Source organism: Gopherus evgoodei, chromosome 8 (assembly GCF_007399415.2).
Source record: "Gopherus evgoodei ecotype Sinaloan lineage chromosome 8, rGopEvg1_v1.p, whole genome shotgun sequence".
Classification (NCBI taxonomy): domain Eukaryota; kingdom Metazoa; phylum Chordata; order Testudines; family Testudinidae; genus Gopherus; species Gopherus evgoodei.
The window spans coordinates 46,125,337-46,153,067 of record NC_044329.1 but is presented as its reverse complement, the minus strand read 5'-3'; the positions used below and the strand labels follow the sequence as shown (position 1 = coordinate 46,153,067).

The window sequence follows — 27,731 nt, the reverse complement described above, 5'->3', positions numbered from 1 at the left end:
AATTCACTCTTCAGTCTTATTCAACACCTATATGGATACATCTGAACAGATAAGGACATAGATTCTTGTGCCAGTAATATGCAGACAACACAGTTCTATTTATTCTTCACCATATACCACTACCACTAAAATGGTCCAGTGCTTGGATGAGATCAGCGCATGGATGAAGAAAAGCTGGCTGAAATTGAACCCAAGTGTGATAAATAAAGTGGGGGGGGGGCCTAGCTCCCTTTGATGGACACCCAGCCAGTCAGTTAGCGATAGAATCCCTCTTGGTAGCTGTTCTTTACTTACGGATAAAGCAAAGGGTTAAAAAGTCCCCCAGGTAAAGAAAAAAAAAGCAGGCACCTGACCAAAAGAGCCAATGAGAAGGTAGAACTTTTTAAAATGCGGAAAGAAACTTTCCCTTTGTCTGTGCTCTCTGGGCTGAAGGGCCAGAACAGCTACGCTATAAGCAGCCTTAAGTCAGGAATGATCATAAATCATCAGATCATGCCTAGAACTACTTATCTGAACTCCAGATGTGTAAGTAGATCAGAATGTTTAGCTAGATGCAATCAGGTTTATTTCTGTTTGTTTTTTAAGGCTTGTGGCTCTCCCCTGTGCTAACCCCACATGCTTTTGTTTGCTTGTAACCTTTAAGCTGAACCCCCAAGAAAGCTGTTTTGGGTGCTTAATTTTTGTAATTGTTTCTTTTAAGATCTAGCAAAAAGCCTAAGTTCCAGATGTATTTTTTTCCCTTTTTGTTTTTAATAAAATTTACCTTTTTTAAGACCAAGATTGGATTTTTGGTGTCCTAAAAGGTTTGTGCATGTTGTTTGATTAGCTGGTAGCCACAGCTAATTTCCTTTGTTTTCATTCTCAGCACTTCCCTGGATGGGAGGTGAAAGGGTACCCCACAGGGAGGAATTCCCAAGTGCTCCTTCCTGGGTTGTTGTTTTGTTTTTTTGGTTTTTTTTTGCATTTGGGTGGTGGCAGCATTTACCAAGCCAAGGTCAGATAAAAGCTGTAACCTTGGGAGTTTAATACAAGCCTAGAGTGGCAAGTATTAATTTTTAGAATCCTTGCACACCCCCTCGGAGTGAGAGAGTGGGGATTCAGCCTAAACTCATGAATGAACACTCCAATGATTGGGACCTAGTGTTGCAGCAGTTGCTTTTTGCCTACAGGGCTGTACCACAACCTGGTTTGGGATTTTCACCTTTTGAACTTGTTTATGGCCACAAAGATAAGGGGCCATTACAGTTGGTGAAGCAGCAAAGTGAGGGGATTACATCATCTCCAGGAACTAACATTTTGGACTTTGTAATGAACCTGCAAAACACCCTCAAGGACTCTCTAGCCCTTGCTCGAGAAAACCTACAGGATGCTCAACAAAAGCAAAAGGCCTGCTATGATAAACAAGCCAGAAAGTGTTCAAAAAAGGTGACCAAGTTATGGTCCTGAAAATGCTGCAGGTCAAAAGATGGAAGCGTCATAGGAGGGGCCATTTATGGTTCAAGAGTGCCTGGGAGCTGTTAATTACCTCCTAGCATTCCCAGACCCTACTCTAAAACCTAAAGTATAGCATGTTAAGTCTCTAAAGCCCTTCTATTCCAGAGAAATCAAGGTTCTCCAGTTTACAGCCAAGGAGATGACGCTAAGTAGTCTGAAAGAGTCTACTATGAAGGAAAAAGAAATGGTGGTGTGGAAGAGGTTAGATCAGTGGTCCCCAAGCTTTTTCATCTGGCAGGCGCCAGACGAAGGACTGAGGTGTCGCTGCCGAAATGCCACTGAATTTCGGCAGCATTTCGGTGGATGCACCGCATTGGGGACCCCTGGGTTAGCCTTTCCATGACTCTTAGGCAAAGGCAGTGACAGCAAATCCAGGAGCTGTGCACCAGCATCGCACCATTGTTTTTAGCTACCCCAGGATGGACAGAACGGGCATACCACTCCATTGACACAGGTGATGCTCATTCAATTAGAGCCCAACCTTATCGGATGGCTCCTCAAGCCAACATCACAAAGAAAGGGAGATCAAGAACATGTTACAGATGGGTGTAATCCGCCTTTCTGAAAGTGCATGGGCCTCTCCTCTATCTGGTTGGAAACCAGAACCACTGAAATCCGCCTTCGTGTGGACTACTGTAAGCTAAATGTCGTAACTCGCCCAGAAAACTATCCAATGCCGGACACAGATAAGCTATTGGAGAAACTGGGACGTGCTCCGTTTATCTCCATCTTAGACTTAACTAAGGAGTACTGGCAAGAGCCGCTAGATAACCTCATCAAGAAAAGGTCAACGTTCATTTTTGAATTTAATGTACTCCCTTTCAGATTGTGAAATGCACCCACCACTTTCCAGAGACTGGTAGATAACTCTCTTGTAGATTTGGGGAATTTGCAGTTGCCTACCTTGATGATGTGGCTATATTCTCAGATTCATGGGCAGAACACGTGGAGCACCTCCAAGCTCTCTTCCAGCACATAAGGGAGGCAGGATTAACCGTTAAGGCCAAAAAGTGTCAAATAGGCCTAAATAGGATAAAGTACCTTGGACACAAGGTGGGTCAAGGTACTATCAACCCCCTACAGCACCTGTACCTAAGTCAAAGAAACAGGTCCAACCCTTCCTGGGCTTGGCCGGGTATTACCGACAATTTGTACCACACTACAGCCAAATTGCCACCCCACTGACAGACCTGGGAAAAGCAGCCAAATGCCATTCAGTGGACTGAAAAGTGTCTTGGTGGATGATGACCTGGCCCCTGCTGTACATGCTTTCACCACCTCTTGGCTGGACTACAACAATGTGATACATCTGGGCATGAAGCTCTCAGCCCCTGTGAAACTCTAGCTACTACAGAACACTGCAGTGCTCTCAACAATATGGGATACCGCAAGCCCACCAGATGTGTCCTGTGCTCTCTATGTTTACTTCCCCTAGAATATCCAGTTCTTGGTCCTGATCTTAAAGGTGCACAAGGGCCCAGACCCAGAATATCGAAGAGACAACCTAAAGATCCAGGATGAAAACCGGGGGTCAACAACTCTACTCCTCAGGCACAACAAAACTCTTTACAATAGAGGTAAAGCTTGTGTGTGTGCCAGGGAGAACTTTCTCAAGGGCCAGTCCGAGAGTTTGAAAAGAAATCCCAGAGGAACTAAGGACCATCACATACCACTCCAAAGGCGAGGCACACTTCACCTGTATTCTCTAATACCAAACACCCAGCCAAATGTACATTAAAAACCTTACCAAAACTAAGCACTGCTCTGCACACACAATTTTTGTCCAGGGGAGAGATGAGAGAACAAAGCACATATGAGGCACAGCACAGTACTACTAGAAGGTGCTCAGATACTTTGATGATAAGCATGGCATAAGAATCTATAAAGAACGGGAGGGGTAAGATTGTATGACCAGGAAGAGGCTCTATGTTAGAGTAGCACAGAAAACTACCTGGGATGAGCTGCAGCCAGCCCATGGGGACTATAAAGTGGCCATGATAAGCTGCAATATAAACAAGTTTGGATAGTTGTCTAATTAAGAAATAAACTGGGGAGAACCAGAATCTTCACAGCAGATGATATTTAGGGCATTTATTGAAAAACTGTAATTCAAAGATGTTTAGAGTAGCTGGGACAGCTCATTAACAATAAGCCCAATGGGCAACCAAACAATGAAAGAACCAAGCAGAAACAAAAGGTCATTGCAAATGACACATTTACCATATGGCATTCCAGATGCAAGGAAGAAATCCCATCAAAACCAACTACTTTCAAGCACTAAAACGCTCCATATGTGTCAGTGCACTCCTGCTCTTATCACTCAACGATGGTCAAGGCTTAACGCAGACTTTTCCATACAAAACACTGGAGAGAAGTGTTTAGAATCTGGTCTTAAAAATAAAGATTTCATAGTCAAAAAGCCCAAGCCTACTGAATACTTTGCATATATATAGCATTTCAAACACGAGGATCTCAAAGCACTTAACACGATGGTAGAACTCACCCGCTGACATCATTTGTGCAGTTTCCATGTACACAAGGGCTACTAAGACATTCATCAGCTTGCGAGTGACAGCTGGGTTGATGGAAGCCTTCAGGACACAGACACCGAAATCCATTCATTTCATTTACACATGTTCCACCATTATGACAGGGACCGGAGATGCATTCATCAATATCAATATTACACCTTGGACCTGAAAAGAATATTACTTATTAATTAGTATTTCTCACACACAAGTTTACCCTGCATGTATGCAGGAACATTTATCAAGACTCAGTGACTCATCATCAATATAAAGTCAACATAAAGTGACCGATCCTGCAAGGTATGACAGCTTTGACTCAGATTTAAGCCTATGGGAGTTTAAAGCATTCAATGTTTTTGAAAGATGGGGGTGTTTATATCAGGAGCAAAGCATCTACATCTCATAAACCTTCTGGAACTGCTAAAGAGATACAACAGAATTGCAAAGGGAACAGAATTATACACATTCTTTAGGATGATTGAAAATTATGTAATTGTACTATGCCTGGTGCAACCTTCCTGGGTTTATCAGCTAGGCATCTACCCTTTCCACATTTAAGTACCTCTTGAATACCTATTCCTGCCATAATGCCTGCAGTGCATCTAGATCTTGTGCATATTAAATAAAAGAGTATATTGCTTCTTATTTTCCTTAACCTCTGCCTACTTGCCATCTATGCTTAGACTGCAAGTTCCTCAAGGGTCTGTTCCTTCCTGTGAGCCTGCAAAGTGCCTGGCATAGATGGGCACTACTATAAGTTAAAATATATATATATATTTTCCAGGCCTTAAAAAGTGAATCATCTATTTCACACTCTAGCTTGAGCCCTTGACCTGAAGGAAGCTGCAGGTCCTGAATACTGGAACATTCTGATTCACAAGTGTGCTGAAATATTTTAACAGCACAAAAGCAGGAAGGTCAATGAGTGACTAACCTGGTGCCCAAAGATCAAGGAGGCCCCAAGACAAGAGTGGTCAGGAACATACCTCATTCCATTTGGGCTTAGTTATACCCCTATGTTTTTTTAAAGTGAATTTCCTTCAGGCAGAAGTTTAAAAAGATTTGTCAACAGAAATGCATAAAATGAGTACTCTCTCTTTGGGGCTATTTCTGAGAAGAGATTTTGGATCAGTTCTGACTGGAATCTTTCAGTAACAATAGTGACATATTAGCTAAGGGATTGTTATAACAGGACATTCAGCATGTTCTCTCATGTGTATTAATTTTATGAATTCATTATACAGTCTGGCTCACAGCAGGCAAAACATGTTTTGACCTTTTAGACAAAGATCACAGGACCTGAAGAAGAGCTCTGTGTAAGCTCAAAACCTTGTCTCTCACCAACAGAAGCTGGTCCAATAAAATATACTACATCACCAGCCTTGCCTCTCTAATATCGTGGGACTGACCCAGCTACAACAATGCATAAGACATTGGAAGCATTGGGGTTGATCTGCTGTGACATTTAGTTCAGATCACTAACACAATGGGCCAATCACGTTTCTTTCAATTAGCACTTTTGCAGGATACAAACGATTTTAATACAAACAGAACAATTTAAACCATGGAATAAACTCCATCCAAGGAGCAGTAGGTTGGCTGATGGGGATTTTTGTACTAATACTAGCTGGATAGTAGCTGTGCACTTGTGCATATTATAAAACTAATTGAATGCTTTATATTTGCAGAAGGAAAGAGAAGCATTTAATTTGTATACAAGTTGGCCCAATTCTCCAAGTTCTCTTCAGAAACCTCTTGCTATGATGCACAACTTTCTTGTTCCAATAAAGAAGCTGTAAGTAAACCCATTGGGACTTTGGATCATTATTTTTTATGAAGCTGAGTCATGTGAATTGGACTAAATAACCCTAAAAGAATTACAATTCATGGCACCAAGCTAGGGCATTTCTTTAGTCGATGGGCAGAACGTGCATTGAAATTAAGAGATACTGAGACTCATTAAGAATACGAATTATTTCTTGAGACACTGAATAGGCCACTTGCCATCAATGAACAAAGAACTTCCTGAAGGAAGAGACCATCCTCGCAGGGGAGAGATGATTATCTTCAAAGCAAAGTTGAGGACAAATACCTGTTAAATGAAAGTACATGTTACCTGTAACTCCAGGCTTGCAGACACAATCGTAGCGATTAATGCCATCGAGACAGACTCCATAAATGCAGGGGTTACTTGCACAGTCATCCAAGTTATTCTCACAGTTCACTCCTGCAAATAAATGTAATGAAATTCAAGTTAAAAAGCAGAACAACCCTAACATACAAACAACAACGCTATAAGTTTCCTGAAAATAGCCAAATTCAAATTGCAGTATTCAGACTGCTTAGGCATGACAAGGGGATGTGTATGATTAGATACAGTATCAGCACGTGGTGCTCCGAGTCCTCTTCTGTTAGTGTAGTGCAACTCCATTAAAGTCAATAGAGTCAGTGAGTAACAGGAGAATTTATTTCCTTGTATCTAATCAGCCTTCCAGCAGAAGAATCAGCGATTCTGGACATAAGAAGAAAAATATTTTTGCTGTTTTCCCTATGTACAGTCTGAGAGGGACTGCCTGAATTCTGAGGATGAGGAAGAGAGAATACTGCCCAAGTTAAGCAAACAGATTACAATATACACTACTTGTATTGTTACAGCAAAAACTGTAGCAAGAACAGTGGAGAGAAAAGTGTAGGTATAACTAAATGCGCAAGTAAAGCTTTCAACAGCATCAAGTCTGATGCTGCAATATCTTGGATGTTTTATGACAAACAGCAGCCTCTCAACCAAAAAAGTTAACTCTTGTAAAATAAAGGATGCTGAAGGAAACAAAAAAAAACTTCTGAAAAAAGGTGATTAGACTCTCCAGAGTCAAACTATTGTTCTAGTGTTGCAAGCATAGTAAGATCTGAAATCTTTACTTCTTTTGGTATGTGTAGATTTCTGCATTCCACAGCAAAATTGGTGATCAACACAGTGAAGTTCACATATGCACCTGGCCCACTCATATATAAAGCTGTGTTGATCATAGCTGAGTGTGTAACAACTAGTTTTGTTTAATAATGGAGTTTCCATTCATTCCATGGCAAATCATCTGGCTAAATGACTTTCTCCCTCTGAGTCTGGGAAGTGCTTAGTACACTTTGGCAGCTACTACAATCCAAATAAGTAATAGTTAGGGCTGCCAGAGTGTCACGGTGGAGAAAGTTAGATACTGTGATTTCTCATTCTGTCCACGACATCCTTCAGGAAGACTATAGGCCCTGGACATGGGGTAGCTGGATGGGGTGTTGGAGAATGCTTTCACCCTGCACTGACCCCATAGCAGCAGTTGCTGTGTCCCATGGGATTGGGCTCAGCTCCCCACTCTGGATGTTGCAACCTGGCGCACAGGGTTGCAACACCACTAACTCAAATTTTGCCTTGTTGCCCCTTTGTCAGGACAAAGAGGGATGGGGGGAGCTGGGTCAAATCTTGGCTGAAAGTGTCTCTATAGGTGGCCGGTGCCCCTTATTTGTCAGGGCATTTTTTAATAGAAAATCACATGGCAGTGACTAGATCCATGACTTTTACTAAATTTACCATGACTGCTCTGTGATTTTTGATAAAAAATGCCCTGACACATGTGCAGCCCTAGTAATATTTCTGTCCTAGGCAGGAGCTCTCCAGAAGCGGGATGCGGAAGAAGTCAGGCAAGAACAATAGCTAGGATTCCAGTTCAGTTTGCAGGGAGCTGTCTGCTGTCAGAGCAGAGGGAGCAGCTCTGGAATGTTACTTGAAGCACTACTGTCAGAAGGATGACACAAGATATATGGTTTGTTGCTTGCCACACCATATTTCTGCTTCCAAGCATCATGTTTTATTTTGCGGTCTGTTAACTTCAATATTCATTTGAAAAAAAAAGCCAATATTATTTGACACAAGCCAAAACGGTTCTGATAAATGTTTGTTCCTTTAAAGAAGAACACTAGGACACTAGCCATGCTCTGACACATGGCTCTTACATCATAACATTTACAGAAAAATTACAAAATCGAGGTGATTTAAGCAATTTTTTAAATAGAGTGCTTTAAAACACTCAAGTCAGGTTGATGCTTTGTAAAGCTAATTTGAGAGTTGTACTATTGCAACTTTAGATTAAATGTAATAAACAATTATAAATATTTTTAATCTAGTATTAGTAAGGGTAATCTGTTTGGGAAAATTGCTATAGGGAAAAAATAAAATATTGAGAATTAAAGGGCCCTGATACTGCAAATACTTAGGCAGTAATATAATGTCACTCTCACGAATGATGCTACTGAAGTCAATGGGACTACATTGCTGAAGTTTTTTTTATTACAAACTTTAGTGGCATGAAGTCTACCACTTTGAAACAATTTTTATTTCAGTGTTAAGAGTTTAGCCTTTCATACGTTAACAAAGTAATGATCTTTTACATATGGATCAAATTTTTCCAAAATATGAGATTATAGCTAGGCTCCTAAACCTATATTTAGACACCCAAGAGTGGAATTTTCAAAACTACTTCAATCATTTAGGAGCACAAGTCCCACGGACTCCAAACCCACTAAGGAGCATAGATGGATCGAAGCCCTGTAGCTTCCTTGGCTCAGATGTTCAATCCATTAGAAGGTGGTGCTGGTTGCAAACTTGTTTATCAATTTTATGTTTGTGTTCTCACTGTAAGGATGCTAATGGGGCCCTGGACTTGCACTTTTCAGCACAGATGAGCATTTTAAGTGGGAAATTTCTTAGAATTTCATATTTTACACTAATATTTCCTGCTAACAATTATCTAACTAAAGTACAAAAGACCACTTTAGAAATTTAAGATTATAAGAAGAGAAATAAATAACTAGCTACATGTACATAAAAAAATTATCATTTCTGGTAAGACTGTGACTTTTTTTTAAAGTCTTGATTTTTGTCTGCCCTGCCATCTTATGCTTTATGTACCTGAAGTGCCCAGGAGACAGTTGCACTGATAGCCATTCACCAAGTCAATGCAGCGTCCTTCATTGAGGCAGGGTTACTCTGGCATTCATCTACCTGCTCACTGCATATGGCACCCATGTACCCAGAATTGCAGACACAGGTGTACGAATCAATTCCATCCTGGCATTCACCATGGTGGCAAGGGTCAGGGTCACAGTTGTTGATATTCTCTTCACACAAAGTGCCAGTAAAGCCTAAGAGAAAAATGAAGAGGCATGATTAAGAGGCTTAGAGATATATTATATGATGTCCTCTGCATTGAATATCAAACACAGTAATACAGTGTTCATCATAACAAAATCAGCAAAATGGTATTCAGAATATACAGAACTGTTTGGGCACCTAACCTGTAACCCATCTCCCAACCCCAGAGACGCCAACAGACCCTGTATGGTATACAAAGCACAGTGTGCCACAGAAAAAGCTGCATAGATAATCTTTGCAACAGAGACCGATACCTGGAATGCATTCAAATCTGAGCAATTATGGAAGAAAATATTCAAATTACTATCAGAACTGTTTATTGACATCAATATGAAACAAACTGAAGACAATCCCTTCTCTTACTAGACTATTAGTAATACTAGATATTTCCACTATCCACAAGCCCAGAGGACTTAACTTTTGTCAATTCAAGGAACTGATGCACAGGCACTGAAAAAATTGACTTTCCCACTGAAGCTTTCCTGGAGGTCTGCAGAAAAGGTAAGCTTTAGTTCAAACTCTTTTAGTCCTCATGACTGTCAAGAACCTTTAAACACTCCACCCATGAGCCAACTGTAAAGTGATGCACTACTGCCTGCTAAAGGCTGCAGACATGCACCTCCTGTGTCTCTGCAGCAGTAGAGTGTTCTCCATATTTAAATTATTAATTAGAAAGCTGATTGTAATAATATTGTCAATACTACAACTATTAAACGTAATTACTATAAAGTGTCATACACCACTGACCCATTCCTTTAAACTGAAGGAGGCAGGACAAGCATTTTTCACCTGGCTTAGAATGATGTAGTCCTAGGTCTAAGAAGTGCCAGGTACATTTTCAGGCCCTGTTAATTCACTATTATAATATGGGTGCCCTATAATTTGAGACATTTGGAGTTACAGCAGACAAAACCCTGGAGAACATGATCCTTCACAGGGAGCAGAACAGAGTAGTCCTGGTACAATCTCTTTTTTCCTCATCTGTAATGTATGTTGCCATGCAAGACACTCGCTCTCAGTGTCCCCACCACAGAAATGGAGGGAAAGAGGAAGCCAGAGACGTAGCAGTTCTTTAAACAGACACTAGTATTTCAACTGCATGGTCATTCACAGTTGCTTTCAGTCCCATTTCCTCAAAGCTGCCCATGTTCAGTGTGCCCCAAGTCTTTTGACTTTTCGGGGAAATTCAAAAGTCTGTGTAGAGAAACAGGCCCCAGCCTGCCGCGCCCAAAATCAGCACATGCTTTTCGCGTCTCCTCAATCTAGTTAGCACTTTGATGTGCTGCTGTATTTTCCTGGCACCTCTTGAGCAGCCCACCCTTCTCACATTGCTGCTCCTCCTGGCACCTCTCGAGTGAGGTAGCCCTGTATTATATATGGCTGCAAACCCCTCTCTCCCCTCCCAGCAGGTTTTGCTAAAGATTAATAACTAAGGCTCCCCACCCCACTGAGTGAAAATCAGATGGACCACGCCCCTATCTTGAGGTAGGCACAGACTTTCCACAGCTGCTTCCAAGTCGAGAAAGGGTTTGGGTTTTTCTTTTTCCTAGTGACATTTATTCTGTCACAATCAGTAATCGAAGGAGAATCCTGGTGGTAACACTCCTCTTCTCTGGCCTAGAGCCATTCCATTCTGATATTTCTGAAACTTGCCCTCTTGTATCTACCACATTCCCTGGGGAATCAGCTATTAAGAGGAATCAGGTTGCTTTAAAAATGCATGCCATCATAGAGACACACAGTTTACAAGTTGCCACTATATCTACTCACCATGTTCTGACTAGAGTCTCAAAGAAGGTTTCTTAACCCCTGGAATTACACACAAAATAAATGCTACTTCCAGAATTTTCATAGAAATGCTTAACACAGTCAAAAGATGGAATAAGAGAGATTTATGGAGGCAGTGATACAGTCTAGTCTCAGGAAACTGATACATCATTCTCTTACTGGGATGACAAGGTCTGTGTGTGCCAGGTTCATTTTGCAGGAATAGTATCTAAGACATATCCTCCTTTCAAACTCATTAAACAGAGAAAACTGATTTTTTCTTTACCAGGAACCACAAGCTCTAGAGCTCCTATTGCTAGCAGTTGTTCTATTGCAATTCTGTCTTCTTTTCAGATACTGATGTCTGAACAAAATTGGAATAAAACTATGGCATAGTCTGCATTGTGATATCTTGCCATATTATATGTTGCAGAACCATTTCTCCTAGAGAATAAAGAGAGATGCTTTCCAGTCAGCCATTGGCTTGTGTTGGATTCATAGATCTTAAGGCCAGAATGACTTTTCATGATCATTTGCCCTGAATTCCTATGTAACAAGCAATGCAATTTCACTCAGCAATTCTCACATCAAGTCCAATAACTTGTGGCTGAACCAGAGCAAGTCTTTTAGAATAACAGCTAGTCTTGATATAAGGACTTCATGTGATGATAAATTTACAACCCTTGATAATTTGTTCCACTCTTTGAGGACTGTTCTGCTGTCCCTTGCCTAGTCTTCCTCTTCCGAAACTGTCGTGAACCTGTCCCCATAAAGCCAAATGCCATTCTGGTAAATTCTGTTGTGTCTAATAGAGCCAACATGTTAGGTGCTATAAAAACACACTTTGCTCCTGCCCCAAAGAGCTTAGTGTCTACTCATTCCCTGTGTAGCATTATTACACTATTCCTGGCACCTTCTGCCACTTCCTTTCTTTAGGGAAGAGGACTTGCCGATCATAAAATCAGGACCAAACAAAGGAAGGAATGTTTTATTTAAGTCTGATCTAAAGTTAGGAGTTCAGTTCTCTAGTATTTTTAGGACATCTCGGGGCAAGTGTGTCTCTCTGGATTCTGTACAGAGCAGAGTAAGTTATTGCTGCTAAACACTTATGTTGCCTTAGATGCTTTTTAAATAGAATTTGACTCTTTGGATTCACTGACAATAAGCCAACCCTCACATGAATCCATCTAGACTAAGAGTGCCTCTCTGAGACAGTAGCAGCTACAGGGGCTAATCCGGCCTCTTTCCACATACACAGAGTTTCTAGAGCCTCAAGAGCCCTAATGATGTGGGTTAATACCATCAGATGTTATAAAGTGGGAAACTGAGGCACAGAGTAGGCACTTGTTTAACACCTATGGAAATAAGTGGCCAAGCTCACCCCAGAATAAGAATTTAATTGACTCAGTCCTAAACTAACTCTCATCCAGCAGTTTCTGCTCAGAGCTGAAGAGTTAAGGCTGGTCTTAGACAGCTCTATTTTATTCTCGGCTCTGTCATGGAGTTCCTTTACGTGACCCTGGGCAAGTCACTTAAATCAGACTTTTGGCAGGTGGCCACTAACTGTGTACCACATTTGCTGGGTGTTCAACTTTTAAGGCACCATGTACACTTATTGCACTTAGATCCTCATAGTCCATTCCACACAGTTATATTAAGTAGTTTGGACGCAACAAGCAGGAAGCAATACAGTCTAGCATTGCTCTACCCATCTCTCGGTCTCAGGCTGCCAGTTTTCACTTTGACCCATCCTGAAGTCCCAAAGAAAGCATTCCATGTTGGGGAATCCCAGAATGGAAAAACACCAGTAAATAGGGATTCTTTGCAGGGGAAAAAGCAATGACACTGGAAGAGTGAAGCTAGACTTCCTTCTGGGCAACTGTGAATCCTTTGGTGTCACAAACCATGGGGCTTATGTCCGTAAGAGATTCTCAGCGCTGCCCTCTTCTGCAGAGAGGTAGGCAGCAAAGATTCCTGAAAAAAGACTTTCAGAGAGAGCACAAACCCAATGCTTCGCTGCCTGCTTCTGTTCACTACATAGGCTCCACATACTCGTTTCTATTCAAGGGGCTATAGCCATTGCACTGAATGTGAGAAGATGTGACAAGGCTAACCTGTGGCACACTGCATTCATAGCCATTTGGATAATCATGCACTTGGCTCCATTTAGACAAGGTGTGCTGGAGCAATCATCAATGTCGATCTGGCACACAGCTCCAGTGAAACCTGAAAGGCAAGAGGAAAGTGAGAATCCTGAAACTATTCAGAGTAGGTATACCCATCCCCTGTCCCTTCCTGCTCCTCAAACAGGCTCAGCTGTTAAACTGGCCAATTTGCAGCTTTCAAGCAGCCAGTTTTCTCCTTGTGACTGCCATCTTGGTTCCACAATTTAAGCTCTCATTTGTCTGACTTTTAGATTTATGGTTAAGAAGAATGTTGAATGTTAACAAAGAAATGGATACTGGCTGCCTGCCACAGTCTGCGGACAGCCTGAAACTGATTCTGGAGAAGAAGTGTGAACTCTTCTCATTAACCACAACGAATCGTTAACTCTGGATCCTAATGACACTTTCAATGTCAACATTGTTAGCTACTTGCTAAATCACCCAAGGTAAGAGGGACAATCATTATGATTAGGCTTGGAAGAATTCGATTTTTTAATAATGTCAACAGATAATATTGATGTTCATTTTTAAGCATTTTTTCTATTTTTATTGGTATAAATTTTCAAAGTTGCAGGAAATTGGGGTGTGTGTCAGACAATAATTATTTAGTGAAAGTAGACATTGAGAGTCAAAAAGGTAAAGCTTTAGAAACATTAAAACATTGTCAACATCACATGTCAAAATATACAAAGTAAGTATCCTTAAAATAGATTCCAAGAAGTTTTCAGGCAATATAAGAAAATGCTGCTTATCTGTGAATTTTGATCATCATCAATGGAAATATTTTTGTCCGTGAAATCAATGACTTACCTACATTTACCAACAAAAATAAAATCCTTCAATACCTAAAACATGATCTCTGAAGCATCTCATTTTGAAATGAACAAGCCTGGACTTGAGTGGAACTGCAGAGTACCTCCACTTTTCTCCCCATTAAACCTCTGAACAGAGTGTCAATTGCATCAAAGAGTAGGCAGACTTTGGCAGATGTATTGCTCAGGATTAATTCTTAGCAAATCTGTGCTAGCGACTTAACCGAGTTGCATTGCTGAGGAAAGGTTCTCACCTAAAACCTTGAGGAAGCCAAAAAAATTATGTGGAGGATGAAAACTGGATCAATTAAAATAGAGTTAAAAAATAATCTCTACAGACATTGGTCTGTAATTCACCATGACGTTCTTTAACAGTGAAGTCATAGCTGCCAGCCACTGTGCAAAACTATGTGTTCAGTCTTAACATTTGTCCAGTTAACGCACAGTGTTAATGTTGCATCAGGATAGTTGCATATGAAACTTATTTAGCAAGTATTACAGTTAATCATTTCTGTTCTCCTTTAAAGGAATTCTAACTTGGGCATGAGCACTTTGCAGGGAAGGCACATCCTGAGTAGGTTTACTTCGCTCCACTCCAACAGTCTGTTGTGTCCCTTGTAGGGAGAAGAGAGGTGGTGCTGGAGAGGAACACTTACCAGGTGGGCAGACACACTGGAAGTGATTGACTTTATCCAGACATTCTCCATTGTTCACACAGGGATTACTCTGGCATTCGTTAATCTCCAGTTCACAGTGCATACCTTTAAACCCTGGAAAGGATAACAAGGAATGGCCAGAAAGGCTTTAGAAAGTGCCCAGGGTGTTGGCTACACCTTATTCCAGGACTGAAAATCAAAGCTAGATTTAACTGAAATAGAAATTCCAGTTTGTATTGACATTTTTTATAAAGAGACCACATTTAAAGGCATACATACAAGTGTTACAGTGAAGTTTCAACTTGAACATTATCAGAGGGGTAACCGTGTTAATCTGTATCCACAAAAAACAAACACACTTCTTCAGATGCATGGAGTGAAAATTACAGATGCAGGCATAAATATACTGACACATGAAGAGAAGGGAGTTACGTGTCAGTATATTTATGCCTGCATCTGTAATTTTCACTCCATGTATCTGAAGAAGTAGGGTTTTTTACCCATGAAAGCTTATGCCCAAATAAATCTGATAGTCTTTAAGATGCCACTGGATTCCTCGTTGTTAACTTGAACATTACATTTTCAGAGCTGCGTGCATGATCTTCCAATGTCACATTAAAACAGAAATCTGAATGGAAATGTACCATTTCTTGTGCATGCTAAAAAGAGAAAGAGACAATTATGTCTTTAATGATTTGGGAGGGGATCAAATACACTGATGATGGGCACCAGTGTAAGAACATAAGTAGAGTCACTGACAATAAAAGGAGATAATTTACAAACAAAAGAAAACTCTAACTCAGCAGGTAGTCACTCTGAAATTCTCTCCCACAGGAGGGCAAGGTAAAAATACTGTACATGGATTTTGGAAAGGGTGGTGCAATGCCTTCACTTGTTGCTAGACTTACTAAGACTGGGTAAATTCACTTTATGCTTCATCGTGTCAGCTCATCATCGAGTGGAGTCAGGAAGGAATGCTTCCTCTGTATTTGCATAACACTGCACAATTGGCCAAGGGCATGCTGTTTTCCGCCCCACCTTTCCCTGAAGCACTGGGTATTGGTCACTGCTAGAGGGAAGTTAATAGACTGGACAGAGCATTGGTGTACTTGATGTGGTAACTGCTATAGAGTAAAGATTTCAAACACATCAGAAAATATTTGAATAGTGAGATCTATCAGTCTATAGCAGGGGTGGGCAAGCTACAGCCTGGGGCCGCATCTGGCCCTTCAAACGTTTTAATCTTGCCCTTGAATTCCCGCCAGGGAGTGGGGTTGGAGGCCTGCCCCACTCTGTGTGTGGCATGGCTCCCAGAAGCAGCAACATGTCCCTTCTCCGGCTCCTATGCGTAGGGGCAGCCAGGGGTCTCTGCATGCTGTACCTGCCCCAAGTGCTGACCCTGAGCTCCCATTTGCTGGGAATCGCAGCCAATGGGAGCTGCAGGGGCAGCACCTGCAGAGAGGGCAGAGCACAGAGTCACCTGGACCCCTGACCTCTTCCTGCACCCCAACTCCCTGTCCCAGCCCTGATCCCCCTCCTGCCCTCCAAACGCCTCGGTCCCAGCCAGGAGCACCCTCCTGCACCCCAACCCCTCACCCTCTGCCCACCCCAGAGTCCTCACCCCCAACACACCTCAATCCCCTGCCCCAGCCCGAAGCTCCCTCCTACACCCTGTTGTCCTAATTTCTGGCCCCATCCCAGAGCCCGCACCACCAGCCAGAGCCTTCACCCCAACCCCCAATTTCATGAGCATTCATGGTCCACCATACCATTTCCATACCCTGCCCTGGACCTACAACTGCTTAGCAGGCCCCAGTCTTGAACGTTGTTTAGCTGGTGCTGTGTGCTTTTCTCTCCAGTGCTGCTGGGTTGGTAAAAGCTCCTAGAGGCCTGCTGGAAGCCTGTCTTCATTTCAGACAGATCATAGGCAGCTTTCTCGGGCCAAAAAGTTTGCACACCCCTGGGCTATAGAATAGCTTCCCTATCTACTGGAAACTACATCACTTGCCACATTGAAAACCTAGACTTGACAAAGCCCTGGCAATTATCCAAAACCAAAAGTTAAGATACAAAGAAGATTAAGCAGTAACCAGTTTGTGTGCTTGTATTTAATTTAACAAGCAGGTCTTGCTCACTAACATATTACAGACTAGTTTTTCTTCCTTCTTCACACCACCCCTATTGCCTGCTTTCTCCTCCCCTCACACACCAGCAAGCCTTTACAACCCATCTGCCCATAGCAAATGACCTCCAGAGACCTCATTCAGCACAGCTCTTGGGCACTCCCATCACACCGGTCTCCGGCACAGTGGACAATCCTTCCCTTCCTCACACTTTCTGAGCCTTTTATCTTTGCTAGAAGCCCCATCCCAGCTTGGAAAGTGTCCCCTTACCTGGCATGCAGAGACATGTGAACCCTCCAATTTTATCCAGGCAAGTGGCATCATTCTGACATGGTTCAGAAAGACATTCATTAATGTCCATTTCACAGCGAGGCCCTGTATACCCCCTCAGACATTCACAGTGGAAGGAGCCTTCTGTATTCACACATTTCCCAGCATGCTCACATGGGTTGCTGTTTGCTGCAAGAGACACACATTTATATACCATATATATATCTGCTTTTCTGGTGATGATAGTCTCAGGCACCATCTCCAGTCAGACCCTTCTCGTGCCACTCCCTCCTGACAAAGAGCGGAGGGCAGAAAGGACTCTTCTTTCTACTGTGAGGTGCCTGCTGTCTTTTCTGTGGCTGAGGAAAGATTCAACTGCCACTTGCTTGCAGACAGAAAGAGAAATTTCCAAGCCTTATCAATGGATCAAGAAGAGCATTCTGGCCTGTACCACTGCTCCTCTCCTCACTCCTATGGAGCTGAAGATGGCATTGACAGAGGTACCCAACCAGGGATCAGGGCACTCAAGCTTCTTTGAAGGCCTCATATCCAATCACCTATTGAACTGCCCACCCACTTCAGGGGTGAGGCTTCAGGGTGCTTCTGAGCCCAAGTGACAGCCAGGCATTTGCTACCAATCTCAGCCCGATTAGCCTGTAAGGCCTTCTCCTAGAGGAGCTTCATGCAGCATTCTTGTCTATGGTGGGGTAGAGGAGTAAAACTCATTCAAGGAGTGGCCTCTCCACAAGACACCAGCACCATGTATGCTGGTTAGTGACTGGCTTCAAGCGGTACAATGGGCAGTGGGCACACACAAAAATCTCAGTGTCAAGTTGGAAAATGTGTTAGACAAGCCCCAAAAGATTAATTTTGCAAAAATTGCAACTTCTAAACCCAAATGGTAAGAAGTCTGAAATATAATTAAAGGATCTAGCTGCTTCCTTGCTGTTTGATATGACATCATCAACCTCTACCACATGAAAGACAGAAATAGCTGCCATATAAACTCTGAGGCATTATTCTCAAAATAGATTTGACACACAGGTGGTCCAAAACAACCAAAACAGGGAAAACAGGATCGCGTATAATGGAAAGGTATATCTGTTTGATAAGGAAACAGATACAATGACCCTAAAGTGCAACAGCCACGACCTGAACTGGATGGAGAAATCAGATGTCTGAGATTTTTAAAAAAGTACCAGTAGCAACGAGAAAAGGGTTCTTCAGAGAGCATGAAGTGGTCTAAGCACCCCAAACATCAACATAACTGATAAGCCCAAGTGATCAAGAGCCACCAGGAGCAAGTGGGCCTTTGCCAGGGTCATTCTGCTGAACGCTAGGAACTGCAATGGAAAAGATGCTTCTGTTATCTAGTGGCTGATGACTTTCATTGGCATGTAGACCCAACATTGGGGTCCATTTTGGAAAGACCCAAACACCACACATCTTGGTCCCATGCTGGGTGAGTGAGCCAATCAGCAATCCATTTTTACTTCTCCTTCCAGGTAATGAACTTAATCCCAGGGAGCAGTTGCTATTGGGGCAGAGGTAACTGGATCACTGTTTTTCCTTATTTCTCCCAGGAATGAACCGGAGAGGCGGCAACCACACTATAAGATTGCAGAGTAGGCTATATTGGGAGAAGCTGTGATTGCCAGTAAGAACATAAAAACGGCCACACTGGGTCAGGACCAAAGGTCCATCTACCTCAGTACTGTATTTTGTCTTCTGGACAGTGGCCAATGCCAGGTTGCCCCACAGGGAATGAACAAAACAGGTAATCACCAAATGATCCATCCTGTCACCCATTCCCAGATTCTGGCAAATGAGGCTAGGGGCACCATCCATGTCATCCTGGCTAATAGCCATTGATGGATCGATCCTCCATGAATTTATCTAGTTCTTTTTTGAACCCTGTTACAATCTTGGCCTTCACAAACATCCTCTGGCAAGGAATTCCACAGGTTGATGGTTTGTGTGAAAAAATACTTCCTTCTGTTTGTTTTAAACTTGCTACTTATAATTTCATTTGGTGACCCCTAGTTCTTGTATTATGTGGAGGAGTAAATAACACTTACTTATTTACTTTTGCCATACCAGTCACGATTTTTTTAGACCTCTATCATATCCCCCCTTAGTCGTCTCTTTTTCAAGCTGAAAAGTCCCTGTCTTTTTAATCTCTCCTCATATGGCAGCTGTTCCCATACCCCTAATAATTTTTGTTGCCCTTTTCTGAACCTTTTCCAATTCCAATATTTCTTTTTTGAGATGGGGCAACCACATCTGCATGCAGTATTCAAGATGTGGGCGTACCATGGATTTATACAGAGCCAATATGATACTGTCTTATTATCTATCCCTTTCTTAATGATCCCAACATTCTGTTCACTTTTTTGACTGCTGCTGCACACTGAGAGGATGTTTTCAGAGAAATATCCACGACTCCAAGATCTCTTTCTTGAGTGGTAACAGCTAACTTAGTCCCCGTCATTTTATATGTATAGTTGGGATTATGTTTTCCAGTGTGGATTACTTTATATTTATCAACACTGAATTTCATCTGTCATTTTGTTGCTCACTCACCCAGTTTTGAGTTCTTTTTGTAGTTCTTCGCAGTCCTGCCTGGGACAGGGGGTGTGAGGGATAGCTCAGTGTTTTGAGCATTGGCCTACTAAACCTGGGGTTGTGAGTTCAGTCCTTGAGAGGGCCATTTAGGGATTGGGGATTGGTCCTGCTCTGAGCAGGGGGTTGGACTAGATGATCTCCTGAGGTCCCTTCCAACCCTAATAATCTATGATTCTATGACTTAACTGTCTTGAACAATTTTGTATCATTTGCAAATTTTGTCACCTCACTATTTAGTCCTTTTTCCAGATCATTTAGGATATGTTGAATAGGACTGGGCCCGCTACACACCACTGGCTGGCTTGCGACGTTCAGGGAGAAGGAGGTAGGAGGAGAAGCGAGGACTTGGTGCACAGGCTCCCCACTCCCTCCCCTGCCTCCTGCCCGTGGCAATCAGCTGGTTTGCAGCATTTGGGAGACAGGGGAGGGAGAGGGAGCCTGCACCAAGTCCTCGCTCCTCCCTCCTGAACACTGCAAGCCAGCTGATTGCTGTGGGCAGGAAGTAGCAGGAGGAGGGAGAAGGCGCTGATTCACGGGGTCTGCCAGCGGGCGGGAGGGCTTAGGGCAGCTGATGGGGGGTTGCCAGCTGTGGACAAAGCAGGCAGCCAAACGAGGTTATAGCGAAGCATTGCACAACTTTAAATGGAGCATGTTCTGTAATTGAGCAGGGACGTAAGATCGAAACAATGTTAAGCAAGAGGACATTAAGTGGGAGTTACTGTAACATAATTAGCCCATGGAACTCATTTCCACAAGACGTAATTGAGGCCATAAGCTTATCAGGTTTAATAAGGATTAGAATATTATATGGATGACATGAATATCCAGAGTTATAGCAGTAAGTATGAACAGTTATGGAAGTAATGCAAGCTCTCTTGTTTCAACCTGTAAATACTGGGGATTAATTAGAAACTTCCACGGGTGGCAAGTATCCCATAACTGACTACGCAGGGCTTCTTGCATCTTTCCCTAAAGCAGCCAATACTACCCAATTTCAGAGACCGGCTTCTGACTAGATGGATCTCAAAGACTGGAACCTCTGAGTTCTGATCCTCAGTGACAAACTTCATCACTTGGGCAGTCCACTGAATCTCTATTTCAGCTTCCCTTAGAGAAGTGATCATTCTAGCCTACCTTTCAGAGTTGGGGAGAGGTTATAGTGTTTGTAAAGTGCTCTGAGGATCAGAAGTACAACACAAGTCTTAAATTGTTGATGGAACAATGCAAGATCGTATCCTGGGCCTTGTATCCTCACATAGGTCATGTACTTCCACAAGCTGTTCCTATTCCTCCCTCCATCAGTTTCTCAAGTAGAACATCCACACACCTACCTATTAGCAAATGCACAAGTAGCAGATGGAACTTACCCATAGCACACTCATCCACGTCATCAGTACAGTCTGCTCCTTTATAGCCTTGAGGACAGGTGCAGATGTAGTGTCCATTCAGAGGGTTGGTATCACATAGAGCTCCCATCAGGCATGGGTTACTAACACATGCGTCATCCAAGTGGCACAGGAGACCTACAGAAGCAAAAGAGGTCACACTAAGTAGTTCATTGGGAAGAATAAAATCTGTTCATCGGGTTGCACCACTCATTTAGCATTCTCCACACTGATTTTTTTAATCTAGGCCCCATTTCTCATGCCAAGAGGCGACTGGAACCATGACAGAAAAAGATGTCACCTGCAGACATTTGCCACTGGAATCTGACTATGTACTGTACAGCATAATACAACAGCATGTCATACTGCTGTAATTTCAAAGTGTTTGTCAGTACTCCTTGTATGCTATAATGGTTTAGTGTTTAAAGCATCAGCTGGGAGCAGCTCTTCCTAGCCAGTTTTTCTCTCCCCTTCACCAGCTAGCATGGTGCATTTTCTGCTGAACACAAAATGCAGCTCCTTTCCTTAGTCCTCAACATGGCCAGGAGCTATTGCATAGCCTCCAGGCTGCCGGTGGAGCTCCCTTGGTGTGTCAATGCTCTTAGCTTCTTATCTACACCTGCAGGGATTCCCCATCAGGCCAGATAAGGCAGCTTAAAGCAACATTCCTCTCGTATACAGCCACATCCTAGTTCCCCACTTTAGTCATATGGGTGTGTTATCCCAAAGGCACAGGAGCTTCAAAATCCAGTCCCCTATCTCCTGGGCTCTGGTTTTATATGCAAGCTGTATTCCAGGACTTGCATAAGGCCTCACCCAATCACACCTTCTCAGGGTAGTATAGCCCTCACAGGGTCTGCAAGTAATTCTTCCTCCCTTGAATAAGGGATCACAATGGTCTTTCCCCTCAGTGTATGCAGGGTGGCAAGCTTGTCCTGCCCTTGGTCACAGAGGAGTCTTTACCACCCGCAGGGTGACATCAGAGAGCATTTGGGCCCCATTTGCCGGCCCTCGAGGTCAAACTGCCCAGTTTCTCCTTCTCCAAGCCACTTCCTTCACACTGGCCTGAATGGTACCAGGGGATCTGGGTGTGGGCCAGGATCTATCCCTGTGTCATGTGCACAAATAGGGACAGTTAGGGTTTGTCCCGTTAGCCTTCATTTATGCTTTTAAGCATTTCTATTGGAAGCCTCCAAGTTAAACAAATTTAATCTTACTGTTCACAATTTATCCTGTGACAGGCCAGATGCTGGCTGGTCATTGCACAGGTGAGGATGGTGCAGAGGGTATAAGAAACCTTCCTTTTCATTTTTGCTCCTGCACACATAGCTAGAAACTTTCCCAAGAGAGGGTCCTCTTCCACACAAGTGATGGATGGCCCAAAGAGGAGGGCACATTGCACCCTCTCACCAGATGGGGGAGTTGTTCCTGTGGTGTGAGCTCCCTGAGCCAGAAATGAGTAACATTTTTTAAAGTTTTTCAAAGGGCAATTTAGTTTACTTTAGAAATGGTATCCTACTCCTCTAGCTGTCCGCTGGCAGACAGAGCAGCAATCCCAGAGCTATGTACATTTCTTATCCTTACCTGTCTTTCCTTCTGGACAGATACATGTAATGTAAGCCCACAGATCAATGCAAGTAGACCCGACAGCGCAGGCAGTATTGAAACAGTCATCAATGTTCTTACTGCAGTCCTCCCCGCTCCAGCCATTGACACACACACAGCTGTGGCCTCCATTGTGGTTGGTGCAGGTCCCTCCATTCTGACAGGCGTTGGGCTGGAGCTGACATTCATCTACATCCTCAGTACAAAACTGACCTGGCAAGTCAAGAGGGACTAGTTTAACAGAATTCCAGGGAAGCCTTGCACAAGACACCATTCCACTAACTGAGGGAGAGTCAGAAATCCTGAATACGGACAGTTTGTGGAATAGAAATGACAGTCTTGGGAGTATTTCTAAGAAAAACATAATTGATTAAATACACCCAGGTACCCACTAGTGCTTTAATCTGCAAATGGAGGTGACCCATGCATTGCCAAGTGAGATAGAATACTTGCAACAAATAAGCCCCTTGGGCTAACCAAGGGCTAATACAGTGGTCTCCCAACTTTTTTTGATTGTGCACCCCATCAGTAAAAAAATTTGAGCACTCCCTAAGCTGCTTGCACCCCACTTTGGAGACCACTGGGCTAACAGAGAACTTCATCAGCATACCAGTGCCCTATCTGAATAGTCAGTATCCCAATCCAGTCCTTAGCAGGCATAGCTATTAACACAACTGACTACCATGTTCACAGCCTCAGTAGAAAAGGCTCCTGGGCATTTAGGTTATTATGAGAATGAATTTTCCCTCAGCCTAGACGGAGAGGTACACTCCAGGGGAGACACACTGCCTTGGAAGCACATATACATGGGGATATGAGCAAGGAATAGTTCTGCAGATACCTATCCTTGGAATATCTGCCTCATGTCTCTGGACATACCCAGTATAAACTAGATGTTGCCTAAAGGCCTGAGCAAAGCTGCGCACGACTAGCTTACTCAAGCAAGCTTCAGTCCAGCTAACATGAGTACCAGTAGTAGGGGCGACAGCAGTTGGGCTTCACAGCAGGCTAGCAAGCCAAGTACATACCCAAGTCTGTGCTGGGCCTTTATCCCTGCTCTGAACCCTGTGGTGCATGTCTTTACTGCTATTGTTATTTGAGCAGGCTGGATTCAAATAGCCAAGTAGGCTAAGCTGTGCAGAACTTTTCCTGTATAAACATACCCTCAGTCTAAAGTGAAATGCTCCTGGAATAAAGATGCTGTGTTTCTCTTGCCTTCTGAGTGTTACTTATATCCAGTCAAGATCAATTGATATTTTCTCCTCTAAATCCACTGAATTTGCAAAGAAAAGTCTTAAGAAAATGGTATCAGCTTTAGCTTTGAAATTTTTTTCAACACCTTGTGGGCTGCAGTGTGAAAGCACCAAAAGTACAGATGGACTTTTTTGTCTGATAGGCCTAGCATCAATCCAGGTGTATAATGCTTGTCGTGACACCATGTAGTAACAATACAGTAGGAATGAAGATATTGACTGTGGCCCGGAGTAGATTAAACTGATTTTTAAAGATCTATATCTAATGTATATACATACTTTTCCCCTCATGGGGACACTACCATGGCAGAGTTAAGGTTGCTTTGGTGATTTAACTGTGCATTTCCAGACTAACATACCTAGTTTAACTTTGAGGAGACAGCTCCAATAATCAAATTAATCACTGTTGCCAACTCTTGGGATTTTATCTTATCTTGCAATATTTAGTGTTTCTTAAAGCCCCACTCCTGGATTCTGTGAATACATAAGGAATTTCAGTTCTCATTTTAAAAGTTTCCAACCCTCCTAGTTAAGGAGGAAAAGCTTGAAATTGTGCCCCAAGCATAAACCCTAGAGGTTCAAAAACTAGAAGGTAAATCATAACCCAACACTTATTTTTAAAAGCCTTATAGAATCATAGACTTTAAGGTCAGAAGGGACCATTATGATCATCTAGTCTGACCTCCTGCACAATGCAGGCCACGAATCTCACCCACCCACATCCTGTAACAAACCCCTAACCTATGTCTGAGTATTGAAGTCTTCGATTGTGGTTTGAAGACCTCAAGCTGTAGAGAATTAAATGCTTGATTTTGGCACTATTGGATAGTGATCATTTTTCTAGTTATTCTTCATGACTGAAGCTACTCCCTCAGAAGTTGGCATGTCTTCAGAGAAACTCAAGGACTACTTTCTTCAAAGTGGCTATCACCATCTATTGTTATTAATGGGACTGAGGCCAGGGGTTGCCTTAGAAAAAGATGTTCATGCCTCCCATTGTTCTCAATGGAAATATAACTCCATGTCCTCAGGGAGGATCCTGGCTCCCTGAGGTACCAGGAGGGGAAGAGGAACACTGTGAGCAGGTGTTGATGGATGGAAGCTGTGTCTAAGGAAACCTTGGCTTTGGTCCCAGTGAATCCTATTCTTGGGAGTTTCTCTAAAGATTAATCTTCAGCCTCTGCTGAAAGACTTAGTTAACAATAATGGGGAAAGTGACATTAACCCTAAATCTCTTCAAAAAAAAATTTTTTTTTTTAAATCTATCCTTGCATAAGATATACTCAAATTTTACCACTGATAATTCCATAGACAGAACTAAGCCTGAGCAAGGATTGGGCTATGTCTAGATACCCACCGTATCGCGGGTTAAAATCAGATTGCTCGTGGATCGATATATCGCGGTCTCACCTAGATGTGATATATCGATCCCTGAGTGCGCTATATCGATTCCGGAACTCCACCAACCCCAACGGAGTTGCGGAATCGACAGGGGAGCCGTGGACATCGATCCCACGCGGGGTGAGGACGGGTGAGTAATCCGATCTTAGATATTTGACTTCAGCTACGTTATTTCACGTAGTGAAGTTGTGTATCTAAGATCGATTTCCCCTCGTAGTGTAGACCAGCCCTGTGAGAGACAAAAAAAGCTCTGAAATAAGAAGGAACAAGTCCTAAACTACTTAGTCAATGGAGCTTCACCAGATGTTCCTGTAACATAGATTGAATCTGGACCAATGCAACCTGTAAGAGACATGTGTTGTATATTTGTAGTTACGCACACTATGAAATGGTCGATCTCCCGCAGTGAAGCCCAGACCTTATTTTAGTCCTGAAGACATTTAATGGGACAGAGGCTCTTAAGAACTTCCCGGGCTCACTAGACTCCCTTTGGAGGTTGATCTGTGATCAAGTATAACAATGCCTATTTTCCTTAGAAGCATGGTCACCAAAGCACTAAGCTCAGATCTAAATGGTATTGAGCACCCCTCAATAGATAGACTAGATCGGGGTCGGCAACCTTTCAGAACAGAGTTGGTGTGCCAAGTCTTCATTTTGTTCTCTCTAATTTAAGGATTCGCGTGCAGTAATACATTTTAATGTTTTCAGAAGGTCTCTTTCTATAAGTCTATAATATAGAACTAAAACTATTGTGGTATGTAAAGTAAATAAGGTTTTTAAAAATATTTAAGAAGCTTCATTTAAAATTAAATTAAAATGCAGAGCCCCTGGACCAGTGGCCAGGACCCAGGCAGTGTGAGTGCCACTGAAAATCAGCTCGCGTGCCACCTTGGCACTGCGTGCCAGAGGTTGCCTACCCCTGGACTAGACAGACCTGTACAAAGCCTAATCCAACACCGTAAAGAGGAAGACTGCTTTAGAGGGAATATTAGGAGGACCTGATCCACAGATCCGCGGAAGAGTAGTGGTGGCTCAGTGCAGAACATGGTTCCAGGTCATATGACATATCTACACGCTCAGAGTGTCTCATGGGCTTTGCCCAAATGGATCAGATAGAAAGTCCAATGCAGGAGATAGGTCCACCAGCCCAGCTCTGGAGGCCATATTCTCTAGGGATGATTGGGGGAATTACCAAATCAGTAATCTCCCCTCTGTACCTAGTGAATTGGTGAAGGATCCCTTTATAACTAGAACACAAACATGATTTAGGGAATGGAAAGTTGTCTTTTTCCAATTAGACTTGCATGCATAGGAAAGCAGGGGACAAATGGAGAACCAGGTGATGTACCTACATTTTCCAAAAAGCCTTTCACAAGATCTCTCACAAGAGGCTGTTAAAGAACTAAGTAGTCATGGTATGAGAGGCAAAGTCCTGTCATGGCTCAAAATCTGGTAAAGACAAAAAAAATAGTAAAAATAGGTGGTCAATTTTCATCAGGATAAAAGGTTAACAGCTCAACGTCTCAAGGATCTCCATTAGGTCCAGTGTTTAATGCAGCTTGTTAATGATCTGGAAGGTGCGCGGAGCAGTGAGATAACAAATTTTGCATATGAAAAAGTTATTTATGTTAGAGAAACCTAATCAAGTTAGGTGAATAGACAACACAATGGCAAGTGAAATTCAATGTTGATAAATGGAAGGTAATGTACATTGGAGGGGAAGTCAATGAAGATCTCTGCTCAATGGGCAAATGCATGAAAAAGCTAACAAGATAGTATAATGCAGAAAATACTGTGCTATTATACAAATCAATGATATAGCCTCATCTGGAACCACTATGTACAGTGCTGGCCTTCCCTCCAAAAGGGTATTGAAATAGAGAGGTTTCAGACACTGATAACAAGACTGATTGGATCATGGAAAAATTCCTGTGGCAATAGTTTGAAGAAATGGATTGATTTCCATTGAAAGGGGATAAAGAAGGACATGATTAAATTATCTAACATAATGATGGTCTAGCGAAGGTAGATCAAAACATTCTGTTCTCCCTGCCTCATAACACAAGAACAAGGGGACATTCCATGAAATTGATAGGTGGGAAATTCAAAATGTGTAAAGAAAATACTCCATCACATGCATAATTAAACTCTGGAATTATTGCCACAGAATGTCACTGAAGTCATTAATTTTGAAATCTTGCTACGAGGGATGGGTAAGAATACCCAGAGTTATCACAGTTACTGCTAAATAAAGCAATGAAGGGAGATGACATCCCATCCTCCAAGATTTAAACGCAATCCTCCGTTAGGGACAGAAAGCTTCACAGTGGTGCAGATTACCCCACATCTGCCTATTGTGGGGCTTTTTGCCTCTTCCTCGGAAGCACCCAGTGTCTGCCACCATCAGAGAATAATATAATGGGGCTGATGGACCACGGGACCATTCC

General features: G+C 42.7%; 1 protein-coding gene across 1 annotated transcript in view; it reads right to left on the bottom strand.

Annotated features, from left to right (window-relative positions):
• NOTCH2 (notch receptor 2) overlaps positions 1-27,731 on the bottom strand; it is a 134,576-nt gene that overhangs the window by 54,789 nt on the left and 52,056 nt on the right. Inside the window, 11 exon segments of the mRNA XM_030571978.1 lie at positions 3,998-4,190; positions 6,139-6,249; positions 8,980-9,054; positions 9,057-9,212; positions 13,104-13,115; positions 13,118-13,141; positions 13,144-13,215; positions 14,623-14,736; positions 17,016-17,204; positions 21,008-21,163; positions 22,610-22,843. Coding sequence (XP_030427838.1) covers positions 3,998-4,190; positions 6,139-6,249; positions 8,980-9,054; positions 9,057-9,212; positions 13,104-13,115; positions 13,118-13,141; positions 13,144-13,215; positions 14,623-14,736; positions 17,016-17,204; positions 21,008-21,163; positions 22,610-22,843 — 1,336 coding nt within the window.